General features: G+C 42.2%; 1 protein-coding gene across 8 annotated transcripts in view; it reads right to left on the reverse strand.

Annotated features, from left to right (window-relative positions):
• Positions 1–13,987, reverse strand: part of TNIK (TRAF2 and NCK interacting kinase) — a 319,291-nt gene that overhangs the window by 15,840 nt on the left and 289,464 nt on the right. For 7 of the 8 annotated variants that reach the window (XM_075004331.1, XM_075004329.1, XM_075004324.1 and 4 more), the window contains 6 exons: positions 12,364–12,528; positions 6,128–6,242; positions 4,886–5,056; positions 3,432–3,575; positions 1,736–1,870; positions 581–681 (listed from right to left, as the gene is read on the reverse strand). In XM_075004331.1, the coding sequence (XP_074860432.1) occupies positions 581–681; positions 1,736–1,870; positions 3,432–3,575; positions 4,886–5,056; positions 6,128–6,242; positions 12,364–12,528 (831 nt within the window). The remainder of the gene's footprint in view (positions 1–580; positions 682–1,735; positions 1,871–3,431; positions 3,576–4,885; positions 5,057–6,127; positions 6,243–12,363; positions 12,529–13,987) is intronic. The other variant, XM_075004328.1, reaches the window with a different exon arrangement.

Raw genomic sequence — 13,987 nt, forward strand, 5'->3', positions numbered from 1 at the left:
TCTTGGGGACAGACAGGAAAGAAAAAAAAACAGAGAAAGTGGCCTGAGGGTGTTAAACTTTACACCCTAAAATAAAAATCTCTTTTGAGAGGAATAACGATGTAAACCAAACAAGTAAAAATGCAGCTTTTTAAAGTCATTAACATGTAAAATTAGTTTGAGATAAAATAATTTATATACTTCAATATGAAAAAAAATTACAGTTTCGGCCAAAAACTTTCGTTTGCAAAAGAATACATTCCCAGCATAAACAATACCAATACATGGTCTCCAACAATATCTAGCACTATTATAGCACCTATCATCCAATAATTTCAAAGGCAGTGTTAAGTACAATAAATTCTTGACGTATCTTTCTGTGTGTCTGCCTGAAATATGAAGGAGATGTGCCATTGAAAAGTCCATGTAGTAACTCTGCCAGATCAGTTCTATTCAGCACACACAAGACCTGAGTCTGATACCTCGTCTGGCTTGAGAAGGGGAAAATAATCAAGGAAATGATAGTTTGATAATCTGCATAATAAAGAAATTCCCATGTATTTATGACGATGGATTTATTTTTGTAACAACATAAACATACCTTAAATGCCATAAACTTGTGATATGGTTTAGGAGCCCAAGCATATATCTCTACAGCATTCTTTAAGGCAATCACCAAGAACTTGATTCTTTCATATTTCACTAAAATTGAAATAAAACTAAATTTTAAAACATCCATTTTACTCAAACAAGACTACACAATTTAACTCAAGGAAGAGCTTCTGACTATCTTTCCAGTGCTAATATTTTTGTCTAGTACACAGAGATGGATTCAAAGTTTAACTAGGACGATGGCATAATGATTTTTGTTGCCTTATTCCTATACCACTGTTCAAAATGCTACCAAAATACAAAATACTGCAATGGATTTTTGTTGTGCCACATTACCTAGAAACAAGAGGGGAAAAATCCTTTTCCTATTTGACTAGATCAGAATTAAGACTAGAGAATCAAAGGAAAAATGTTTGATTATGTTTCTTCAGCAATTAATGTTATTTAAACATATTTAATACAGGGGAATATTTAATAAGCTAAGTTTAAAGACACTTTCTTTGAAGACTCTTCCATCAGACTACTTTCCTTCATAATGGACTATGAGCTGTGAAGAAAAGAGCACACTTAAAGATGATTAATCCACTCATATAAATTATCAACAGCAGTTATAGTTGGGATCAAATTTCAATGAATATCAATACTCCTGCTTTGTGGCATAAATGGATCACCAACTGATTTGATAACTGAGTTTGGAAAAACCAATGACAGAAAAATATTGCACAGTTATGTGGCCTTTCATATCGGCCTCTGAAGCACCTAGTACTGGCCACTGACAAAGAATTCCAGACTAGCTGATTCATTTGTATGTTCTGGTGTGTAAATTCCTATATTCCTATCACAAGAGTGTAAGAATACTACCATGGGTGATAGGTGATAAGTTGAGCAGTACGACATGAGTGCCCATCATTCAGTTAAGTCATTTTCTTAAATGCATACTCATTGTTACTGCCTGGGTGAAACTGTGATAAAAGAAAAGTCTTTTTAAAATTGTGAGTTGTCACTTCACAGTTTCTCTTTCAGTACTACAACAATAATTGCGTAAATTGTGGTTTTAATGGTGACAATGAATTTCTTAAAACATCCTCCAAGTGAAATCCTTATGAGGTGACTAGATCTATTACATTCCCCCTGTTCCACTTACCAACTTTGTAATGTATGCAACCTTCTAAGTCTCCAACAGTGATCCAGCCTTGCTTCTTTTCTACTTCCGGGTCATTGTGTAAAATTCTATTTCGTAACCATGAAAGATAATAAACTCGCAGCTTGTTCTTCTTTCCTAGTGAAAAAGGAGTCTTCCCATTAATACTTGAAGAAAAAAAACACCACAAGGCAACTGCAACCCACACTCAGCATGACACTCTGCTCCCTTCTATGGCTGTGGCTACGCTAGCCCACCCCTCCACTTCGAAAGGGGGATGCTAATAAGCCACTTCAGCAGATGCTAATGAGGCGCTGCTATGAATATGATAATGGCGGCCATGTGCGTTTTGAATGTGCTGCTTTTGAAATGCATGCTGCCAGTGTAGACAGGGCCATTTCGAAAGGACACAGGACTTTGAAAGCCCCTTCTTCCCATTCGTTAGATCCTCCCTCTATGGATGAGGGCAAATAGTATTGTTGTTTTTTTCAAATAGGCAGCCTCTCTCTAGGCAGGACTGCTATATTATTTCCATGAGAGTTCTGCATGTGGAGTGCCTAGACAAACAGGCTTGAATATTTAAACACTCAAATTGTCCTTTGATTCAGGGCTGAGAGCAGAGAGCTGTTGGCTGAAAACTGAATTGGTGACAAGCCTTGATTATAATGGTGCTGCCGGGCACCTTGCAACTGATGATGGAACAAGATGCCCTAAGACAGGAGCTGCTGGGGAGGGACCTATGGTCCACAGTCTGGATCTGTCCCACAACTTCCCTGGATTGGGCCCCCAAGGCTCAGGGGCTCTCCCCCAGCGTCCAATCCGCTGTGGGTTGTGGAGCACCAGCCCTAACAGGCTGGAGTCAGGCAAGCCAGAGACAGATCTGGCCCACGGTCTCTGTCTGGTAGGAGAAAGAAGCAGCTCCATTCCCCTCACCCGGCTGGGAGAATAGCAACATTGAGAAGTGCTGCTTGGAGGCTTTTCCCTCACTACCCTGACTGACCAGAATTGCAGCCCACAGGAGCAGCAGGGGTTGGGGCTGGGGGGAAGAGGCAGCGCCTGCCCCCTGGGATCTGCACCAGACATACGCCCTCCTATTGCTCAGACCCTGAACCCCAGGACTGCTCCTGCAGCCCCCACCGAAACCCCCATCCCATTCCTGCACTGCCTTCCACTCAGACCCACACCCCACTCCTGCACCCCTCCCATCTAGACCTACCCCCCACCTCCCAGCCAGCTCCTGCACTCCATACCCACTCAGATCACCCTTCCCCAGCCTGCTCCAACACCCTACCACTTTCCCAGACACCCCTGTCCCACTCCTGCAAGACCCCACACCCCAAGCCCACTTCCTAGCAGTCCCCTCCCACAATGAACCTCTCATTTTTTGCCCACGCCAGAACCTAGATGGGGGACACAAATTCTACTAGCCCTGGCCTCACCCTAGGCTCTGGGGCTGGTTTTCAAGGGGAATGAGGAAAGTGTCTTTTCTTTCTATTTTTTTTTTCATTTTTCAGTCAGCACCATGTGTTTCACACCTGTGTGGACCCTGACTCAGAACGGGTTCCCCTTAGAGGTGTTTTTCATATCTAGTTTCTTTGACCCCTGTAATTAATGAGGAAGGTTCTGTGTGAGACAGAACTGCCCCCAGGAAATTGTAGAGAAAAGGGATGTAAACAGCAAGGCAGAGTAACAGGTGTACCTGATATCGTTACAAGGACATTAAGTCCCTCTAGCACATCCATCTGTTGAAATCGCCTCCTGTTGATCAGGTTGTAGACCTTTCCTTGGCCACTTCGATCCAAGAGCATCAGTCCATTTTCTGTACCCACTAGTAGGTTAACACCTAGATATTAAAGAAGCAAACGGGATGACTTAAAACCGCTTTCCACTGCTGTTGCTTTCAGGGCTGGGTCCAAAACTGACTAAGAATAATGCAGATCTCTCTACCTGTGTTCCCTTTAATTTGAGTGGTTGGGTGGCTACATAGGAAAAATTCAAATGCAACCTGACTGATTAGCAGGGCACTACTGGTGGTGCATGTCTGCAAACACCTCGGTACATACAACCAAATTTATTCTGCACATGGATGGACAAATTTTGAAAGTGTTACCTCACGTTGCCTCTTAACACCACAACTATCATAGCACAATCCATAAAAGCAAGCACTAAAACTTAAATTACTGGACAACACAATAAGCCATGAAACAAATACAAGGCTGAATAAGTTTCCAAAACAGAGACCTCAATTTCCAAGCTTGAATGCATAGGCAGATACCTGCCCCTTACACTGGGGGGACTTAACTGGCAATGGGTCACCTTTGGGTGTCTAAGGGCCTTTTCACATGTGATCAGTGTTCCCTTTAACCTAAGTGCTTGGGCAGCAGCCCAAGAGATTCAAATGCTGGCCAGCTCTTTAGCAGAGCACCCACGGTGCCCACAGCAGGCAGGATGGTGGTGCTAGCAGCACACATTTTATTGGTGGTGCACCTCTGAGCGTCTCAGTGCATATAAACAAAATTTATTCTGCACACAGATGACAAAAATGGGAGGGCACATTTCATGTGACGTGGATATTTAACTTAGGGCTTGCCTGCATAGCAAGTGACCACACAGTCAAGTAGTGAAGCCGTACTCTTGGATTCTCACTGCATCGTATCGGTGTCCACAAAAGAGTCTACTGCAGGGCAAGCTGTAGCTTCACATGTGGGTTTGTTACACAGTAAGACATCAGTATCAGAGGGGTGGCCGTGTTAGTCTATATCCGCAAAAACAAAGTAGTCCTGTGGCCCCTAATAGGCTAACAGATTTTTGGGAGCATAAGCATTCGTGGGCAAAGAGCCACTTTGTCAGATGTACATAGTGGAGATTCCGGAGGACCTGCCTCTGGAATCTCCACTACATGCATCTGATCAAGTGGGTCTTTGCCCATGAATGCTTATGCTCACAAAAATCTGTTAGTAAATCAACATGCAGTCAAGCCCTTGGTCCTCAAGTTTCCAACAGTTACGAATTGCTCACAGTGCCTGTTGTGTAGCGTGAGGCTGCTGCAGACTGAGGGGTGGTCGCATGCTGAAGCAGCAGAGTTTTAAAACCCTTCATTATTAGCCCCAAGCTCCAGACTTTGCAAGTTGTGTTAGATAATTAGCATTTTACCCCATAAAGCAGCACAAAGTATTTCCGAGTTGAAGCGCTTCTTGTACTTCCGGATCTCGGGCGTGTCGCTGTGAGGGCGGATATTGGTAGGATTCACATTTACCACAGAGATTTTCCTTGCCTCATTCAGTTTGGCCTGTTCTTGTCTAAGCAGTTCACTGGTAAAAAGGGCTAAAAAGAAAATGTATTACTAATAGCCTTCTCAGCTTCATCACAGCTTGGCTACTTTTCCTGTCTGCTTGATTCAGCAGGGAAACTTTCCTTTTATTTTCAGATTAAGGATAAGATATTAAAAATGCTACAAACAAGCTGGCCTGTCATGCTCACCAAAACTGTCTCATTGTTTCCTTGAGCTCCCTTCCTGTCTCTCTGTGTCCACCTGTTGTTTCTTATCTTATACTTAGATGATGAACTCACTGGGGCATAGACTGTCTTTTTCTTGTGTGTGTGCACAGTGCCTTGTACAATGAGGTCCTGATATAATTAAATAAATAATAATAGCAGCAGCCAAGTTTTTGAACTATCCAAACCTCTACTTCTGCAAAAGGGTCCTGGAAAATTCTCCCCCTGCCCCAGCTGATATGGAGGGTGGACATTTTCACTACAATTCCTTGTGAAGGAAGGAGGACCTGGCTTCCCAGGTCTTAAAGAAAGACTCTGGGTACAGCTAGCCCTGCTCTGCTCTAGCTGCGACAATGGCAAGCCTGGAGGGAAGAGAAAAGCAGAGAGTCTGGCTCAGTCTGGGGCTGACTGGTAGGGAGACAGGCGGAGGTTCAGTGGAGGAACCACAACTTGTCTGCTCAGCAGTCACAGGAGCACATAAGCCACTTCCCTACCCCTCTGAGAAAAGAGGGTACCCATTGAGAGATCCCACCTCAGGGGAATCTAGACTACTGGGGCCTTGCCCGAAACTTAAGGACTACTTAGTGTTCAGGGTTGTTGGGCCAGGAGCACAGAGGACAAGGGGACAGCAACCCCCTCCCCCATTTCTGCTGCCTGCTGTATGATCTAGCCACTATGCTACCCAACCACCAGGGACCCAGACACATTCCTGCTTTCTCACAGGCTTCTTTTACGGCATTTCATCATACCTGGGTTTTGAATGGAAAGTGGAAGGATTTTTTTTTTTAAAAAAAAAAAGCCAAAGCCAAAATGCAAACTTTTAAACATTTGGGTTATGTTCTGGGTGTACATTCTGATCACATTTAGCTCATACCCCACGTTGTCCACTCAGCTTCCTACCTGTTGCAGGTGATTCCTCATCATCATCTTCATCCTCATCAGTAGGGGAGGTCTGATACACTCTGGTATCCACAAACGGAGTGAAAGAGGCTTTGGTGCTACTTCCCATGCCATACTATAAAACAAACAACAGGACAATGGCTCAGATGAAGGAAATAATACTTAATCTCAATCTTTTGGCCTGCAGAGAACAACAAACTAATCTTCACCCAGGGCCCACAGTTCAAAACTGCTCTCTTTGCCATCAGATCAGTTTCCTATACACATCTCAAAATAATAAATAAATGAAAAAGGGAGATTCCTTCATGAGAGTTTGAACTGTGCTTTATAAAAGGTACTACAACATGCACTTATACATGCTAACTATCAAACACAAGATTATGTGGAAGAAAAGTCTTACTGACAAAAATCTGGGATGACTGCATCTCACGATTGGTGAATCCAGGCATGAATTTTGTAGGACATCCAGGAAAAGCACAAATGAAACCTTTAAATCACACAGGCTAGTATCATTGTGTAATTGGGACACCCCACAGATTTTACACAAAACTATTTCAGGAATTTTTGAGAGTTTTTAAAAATATTCCCACCGCTTTTCTTGGGGTGGGGGAGGAGTCGGGGGGGTTAGGCAGTGTCTATGCTTGTAATGCTAAGGTATTTTACTTAGCATATTTTCTGATATATGGACTGCAGAAAGAGAAAATAATACATTTTAGAAACCTCTGAAATCACCTTGGAGAACACTTGTAGACATACCTTGACTAGTCATTACCCTGTGATCTGTCAGGGCAAAAAAGAAGAAATATTTATCCCATTGGAAAGTTACAAAACATCTGTTTAAAAAGCACTCACTTCTAGTCATGATGGGGTATGTGATATTGGACTTTAAATCCATCATTGATCCAGAACGGAATATCTCACATCTTGTACCTTAAGCTACTTTAGATTCTCAGATGAAATCACATATTTGTGGGATGTGGATGGAAGGACACATTTTTGTGTCAGGCTGGCAGTAGAGATTCAGTATTTTAATAGTTCCAACTCTTAGCAGACATGGATTAGTGGGAAGAGCCCAGGTGAGGTGTTCCAGGAGACATGTTAAATGAAATTTATTACTGTGCCCTGTGATCCACCATGATTCTGCAGTCTATTGCATGGATGTAACCACCTCACCCATACAATATACTGAATAGTAACAAAGAGGAAGCCGTGCTAGTCTATACACTATCAAAACAAAAAGCAGTCAAGTAGCACTCTAAAGACCAGCAAAATGGTTTATTAGGTGAGCTTTCGTGGGACAGACCCACTTCTTCAGACCATAGCCAGACCAGAACAGACTCAATATAAATATATAAATATTGAGTCTGTTCTGGTCTGGCTATGGTCTGAAGAAGTGGGTCTGTCCCACGAAAGCTCACCTAATAAACCATTTTGGTGGTCTTTAGAGTGCTACTTGACTGCTTTTTGATACAAGATACTGTGAAGGGTTAGGCCATAGAGCTACAGAACAGCAATCAAGGGGAGATATAGAAGCCCTAGATAGAATGTTCGCAGAACAAACTAATAAGGGCAGGGATCAAGAACCAGCAAGAACCTGCTGGGGCCAATTAGGAGGCTTGTAAACTCAAGGGAACCAGGTTAAGCAGGACAGCTGGAGCCAATAAAGACTGAGACTGGCTATAAAAAGGCTTCTTCTCTTCTGGCTCAGTGGCTGGGTGAAGAGTGCAGGAGATAAGGAGCTGTGGGGTGTCTGAGAGGACTAAGTGCTAGCAGGTAGCAGAGGAAAGGGCCTGTGGTAAGGAGGGCCCTGTGGGGGAAGTGGCCCAGGGAATCATTGCTATCAAGCAACTGAAATGTGAGACACTGTTGGCAGCGGCTATCACAGGGCCCTGGGCTGGAGCCCAGAGGAGAAGGCAGGCCTGGGTCTCCCCATTCTCTCTTTTTCCATCCTCTATATAGCATGGGAGAAGGACTGATTTGGAGGAGGGGTTTATCTTCGTTGAATCACTTGGAGGGGTAGCAGAGACTATGGCGTTTGGTCTCCTCTCTTTTCCCCATGCTGGCCAATGACGAGAGTGGCTCATCAGAATAACAAGCTGCATCTAACCTGAAGGCTACTGTGAGCCTCTGAGGCAAATAATCTGCCAAAAAGCAATGGGACCCACCAAGCAAGAGGAAGAGCTTTGTCAGGTTGCATCGTTATTAATCCTACCACTTTGCGTTGGCAGTATTCAATGGGCTACTTTGTTTCCAGAATTTAGTTTAAATGACAGCAGAATTAAAGTGAGAAGGCTCCAAATATCCTATCTTAGCTAAGAAAATTAAACCTGAACATATCAGAGCTGATGACAAAGCTGAAACTTTGTGATAAGAAACTGAAAAAATTTTCACATCTCATAGCTCTCCTTTTAAACCTGTGTTTTCTTAGTGCAGGGAAACGAGGCTAAGACATTCTCCTGAACAAAATGAAATTCTTATGGGACTCACAGTGGCATGTTTTCTTCCCCATATGTGAGCAGCTTATTCTTCTATCATCATAATTGCCCAGGATATGTTATATGTATGACCGATATTAAAAGCTGTTACAACAACAAGAATCAAGTCTTTCCACAAGAGAAGAAACACTTTTCTAATTTTAGTTCTTTAGCATAGATTTCAAATCAAATCTGCTAACTCTGTACAAAGCCAGAGCTCAAAGCCACTGCACTGAGTAACTGCATATCACCCTGACTATAAGAAGATAAGCGTACACTTGTATGAGGGTAGTTCGCTCTAAGGTGAGTGTAATTTTATACTGCTCTCAAAAGGCTATGTGGGTTTCAAGCAAAAACAGCAAGATCGCCTGAGGAACGGATTAAGCTAATACATTTAAGAATGAATATTTTGTTGAAAGCAGCTCTTCTGCGTCTTTCCATGATTCAGCTATTTAGCTTCCAAAAACTCCCTATAAAGCTTTGGTGAATGAAGGCCTTCTTAAAGTCTAACTCATAGAACACTCTGAAAGCCATTCTATTTAGAAACAACTCTGTGCTAGGTTTTCTCTCTTCTTCTCTGCTCTTTATCACCATGGGAACATGTAAAGTAATATTGTAATGAACAAAAATCCAGTTTGAATAAACAGTGAATATTCAACAGGAATGATCAGAGATTGGTGGGGCTGATATATGGATATTTTAAAAAGTTTTATGGATAAACTTTTCAAAAGGACCACAGTGACTTTGAAGCCAAAGTCCCATTGATAGGCAACGGACGTTAGGAGTTTTGTAAACTGTTTTCTCTATGTAAAGCCTGGCTGAGGTATGATTAAGAAACTATTTTAACAGCCTTCAAGTACCTGAATGGTGTAAACACCAAGATGGGAGAGGAATCATTTAGGATGGTACATGGAGATATAACTAGGGCTAAGAGGATTACATTTAGAAAGAGAATATGTAGGTCTAATATCAGGAGAAACTGCATCCCTGAAAGATGTACCATGGCCCCCTCCATACCACCCTCCGAAAGAGTAGAAGCCGCTTCATTGCTTAAAACTTAATATTAAACAGAGAAAACACTAGAAACTGTACCTGCAAGCACATTCCTGCACTACCAGGGAGATGGTTCATATGAGCTAACATTAATAGTCATTTTCATTGCCTACATTCCCTGATTCTCCTGTTTTCTCCCCTACCTTTCTCTCCTATTCATATTCTCCTGTGACATCACTTCTGTCTCCATAACAACAGACTGTGATGTTAAAATAAAGAATAATTAATTCCCATGCAGGGAATTAGCAGTCTGAGATGAACTCTGAAAAAACAGCTCATACTTTCATGCAAATGTATTAGTAGAACATAATACATGTCCAGACACACATACTTTTGTGTGAGAGAGATAAATACACACAAGCAGAATTGTTTCCATATAAAATGTCTTTTTCTAAATTTTCCATGAAGCACCAGCAACTCCAGAGCGAAAATTTAGTATTTACAGGGATTTTTCCCTTCATTAAGGATAAGACACTTTCAAAACACAAGGTTTACAATGGATGATGTGTCAAGCTTTTTCTTTTTTTGCTCAGACTCAGCGATTCTTCATCTAAGACGGTGGCATTTTAAGAACTTTCAAATCTGTTATTTAAATATTAAGACCTCATCTTCCTGCAGGTCCTGTTCTTTTATAAACCCCATCTCAGCTTACAAAGCTGCAGTGTGAGGTAATAATACTAGGTCTCCTCCAATCTGTTTAGCCCTGACATATCACCCCCGGTTCTGCAGAGCTATACAGATGGAGTAATCGCTATCTGTCACTCCTATAGGCTAGGTTCAAACCCACTCTTGATTGAAATGTCCAAAATAAAAGATACAAGAAAACTGGTTTTAATAGATGCACCCCAAAGATTCACTTAAAATAAGCTTGGGTCATCTTACGCTTTTCCAACACAACACAGGTACGTGCCACAATTCTCCATATATCGTCTTTAGCACTAGTCAGCATGACCTACACTGTTTCGCAAGGGATGAACGTGTAATCTGAGTCTGCAAGAGGGCAGTTGGAATATACGTGTTATGGTGAGGTAATACAGAAAAAAAAATACTTCTCTGCAGGAATAGACTGCAACACTTAGAATCCTTCTTCCCACAGCCCTTTTCACTAAAGGAAAAATCCACTCAACCCATACAGAGTATTCCACCCCAACAAAACAGGGCTAGGGCACCGTGCTAACACACAGCTCTTCGACAGCTACACCTCCAGCCACTGGGCCTTTATCACGGCTGTGGTCCCAACACATCAGCTGCATGAGGCACCTAGGGCGACAGCACCTGTATAAATGTGACTCTGAAGCCCTTTCTCGTTGTGGCCTTCTGCGCCTATATAAGGCCAGCATGGAGATCTTTGATCTGTGCAGGTGTACAAAGGCAGCACTGCATGAACTCATCAACAACACAGACTCCATGCAGGACTTAAGTAGGTACACGCTTTCTCTGGGGTGAGTTTCGTCTTCCATGTCAACCTTCCACGAAACAATATATCTATGCAGATTCCTGATGTGACAGGAGGTTTCAGCTAGTGGTATTGTGACTCATTCAGGAGTCTGAACTGAAGCCAAAGACTCTCAGCTTACACCCATCCTCAACTTGTCCAGCCACAGAAATTCTATTTTTGAAACTCAAAGGATTTTTTTTTTGGTTCACACCCTATTAATGTATGTAACATGTTGTGTCTCCATTTTTAAAGAACAGTCTGAGAACGACCTCAGAAATATTTGCTTTTCTAAACAACTGACTCTCTCTTGCCTTTAGAAGAAAACAGAAAAAATCTTTAGCCCCAGACATGTATCATTTTACATTTTACCTTACATTTTAAAAGGAATAGGATCCCTTATTCCAAGCAGATTTTATTATTATTATTATTATTGATTATAAAGGTATCTTTAAATCAGCTGGATAATCTAAAGTCAAGAGAATAAAATGATGGATCATTTAGACTAAGACTTACATAACAAAATTAAATGCCTATTTCTTATTGAATATTCACTCACAGATTTTACTTAATATGGGGTGATCTTGGCTTGCAGCTGAAAGCAGAATCTGGCCTAAAGAAAACTGTGAATATTTAGTAAATGCCCATGAATGGCACGCTTTGATTCACTCTGTTTATATGTATGTTTGTTAGGAGTTTTGTATCCAATGAAGCAAATAAACAAACCCCCACAACCATTTAACCACTTGGCTACCAAAGAGCTGGGAGGGGAGTCACTTTGCCGTTTATTGAAACACCCATGAATTGAGGGTATGCTGCAATTCACATCATCTTTAACCAATCTTTTGGTTCACTTCACCATCAGAGATGAGTCAGAAGGTGGAATCCAGGCCCCAGTAGAGTCACTGGTAAAGTGACTTCATAAAAGGCCAAGATTTCAACCCAAATTGCTAAGCGGAGATGTGGATTTTCACAAACTTTTGGGATGTTTGGTTCAGGCAGATCATCATTAAACATTGACATTAACTGCAGGGGTTCAAGGGAGTCCTAAGTCAAATTTTCACTATTAGAACATACAATGGTGATCTATCACTAAGCAAATTCAGTGTTACTTCAGCTACGTTCGTATTCACGGACCAGAAAGAAAGACAGGAGAGCAGAGCTGTCTGGAGGAAAACACTGAGAAAGCCCCTTCTTCAGAGGATGTTAATTCTTGTTCAAAGCAATGCAAAGGACGAGGAATAGCCATTTAACAAAGAGGCCCCACCACCTACTTCAGCCACTGAGTCCATGTCTTGCGCATGCGTGGAGACTCGCCCCAGGGCCTCGGTCGGTGTGCCTGCGGGCGAGTGGCTTTGCTGCAGCAGATCAGGGAGATTGATGTGCCCTGCAAAGCCATTGCTGGCTGCATGGCTAGAACGCTTTTTTTCACCAGTTGTCTGCAGAGACACAAGGTACAAGGAAGAGGAGACAGGGAAAAAACAAACAAACAGATCTACTGCAGTATATCCAGGCACCAAAGCAAGCACAGTACAGGAGTCCTCTCTGCTATATCCTCCCCATGCATATCTGGCAAGCAGCAAAATATAAATCAGGAGAAAGAGAGAATTAATCACAAAGTATATCCAGAAGCAATTAGCCATGTTACACCAAGAGGAGAAGATGGATGATGATGATTTTGGATCAACCTTTTTGTAACAAAGAAACCCTGGACCAAATTCTACCCATAGGCACACAGGTGCAAATCCCTGAAAGCCAGTGGTTATTTTTGCCTGAGAATAGGTCTAGTCTCATTGACATCTGTGGAATGGGTCTTTGTATGCTGGAGGACGCTGCAGGTCCCTCTGCCTTTTAAAAGCTCCAGGGGTAAATGGTCTGATGGCAGGATTCCCAAAATAGCCAGTACAGCTCCCAAACCATGTTCCTTGAGTTACCAAACATCAGTGAACAGCACCAACATGTCCCTTCCATACAATAACAGATCTATTCTCATCTTGATGTGCACACAAAGTCACCAAGTCACCAAGGGTTACATGCCTCTGTGGAGAGGAGAAAAACCTGCTCCATAAACATTATTAGAGAAGTGAGCTAATCCAAGACCATCTTATTTAATTCTCTCCCCACCTAGAGGCTCTCACTGGAAACCAACAAAGCTGATCTCTCTAAACTGTGCAAGTCACATCTGACACCTGTTTGGAGAATACAAGTCTAGTAGGACTCACTGGAAGGGCACCACACTTCCAACTAGCTGTTGCCTCATTACAGTTATTAGAGAAATGTTTGAATGGGCTACTCCATCTAAAAGATTACTGGGATTGTGATAGGCAGCCACAGATGACATAGCCCTGGTCCCTGCAGCCGTCCAATTCTCAGGTTACCAAATAGTCAAGTACCAAAGGCAGAGGAAGGAAAAAATGATTTCCCTAAAACTTCCTAGGTGTTCATGAATCCACTTCTCTGTGACATAACTGAGTCTGCCAAGTAGCTGTCTATATCAGATGCCTTTGTAGCCAGGGACTTTCAAATGAGCAGTCACCATCTCTAGCACTTTTTCCCACACAGATAGCTATTGTTATGGAAGTTCTCTCCCATCCCTATTTTTATTAGCAATTACACAGCTAGCCTATCAATTTCTGTAGCTAAGGAGATGTGTCGGGTATTTGTAAAGACTCCTCAAAAATACAATCTGTGGCTATGCATATTAGCCATTTGCTTTATGCAGTGTTGTAACTGTGTTGGTCTCAGGATATTAAAGACACAAGGTGGGTGAGGTAGTATATTTTTGTGCACCAAGTTCTATTGGTGGACAGGACAAATTTTCAAGCTATGCAAAGCTCTCCTTCAAGTCTGTGAAAGATACTAAGAGAGTCACAGCTAAACACAAGATTGTTTAGTGTA

Source organism: Carettochelys insculpta, chromosome 10, assembly GCF_033958435.1.
Source record: "Carettochelys insculpta isolate YL-2023 chromosome 10, ASM3395843v1, whole genome shotgun sequence".
In the NCBI taxonomy this organism is placed as follows: Eukaryota; Metazoa; Chordata; order Testudines; family Carettochelyidae; genus Carettochelys; species Carettochelys insculpta.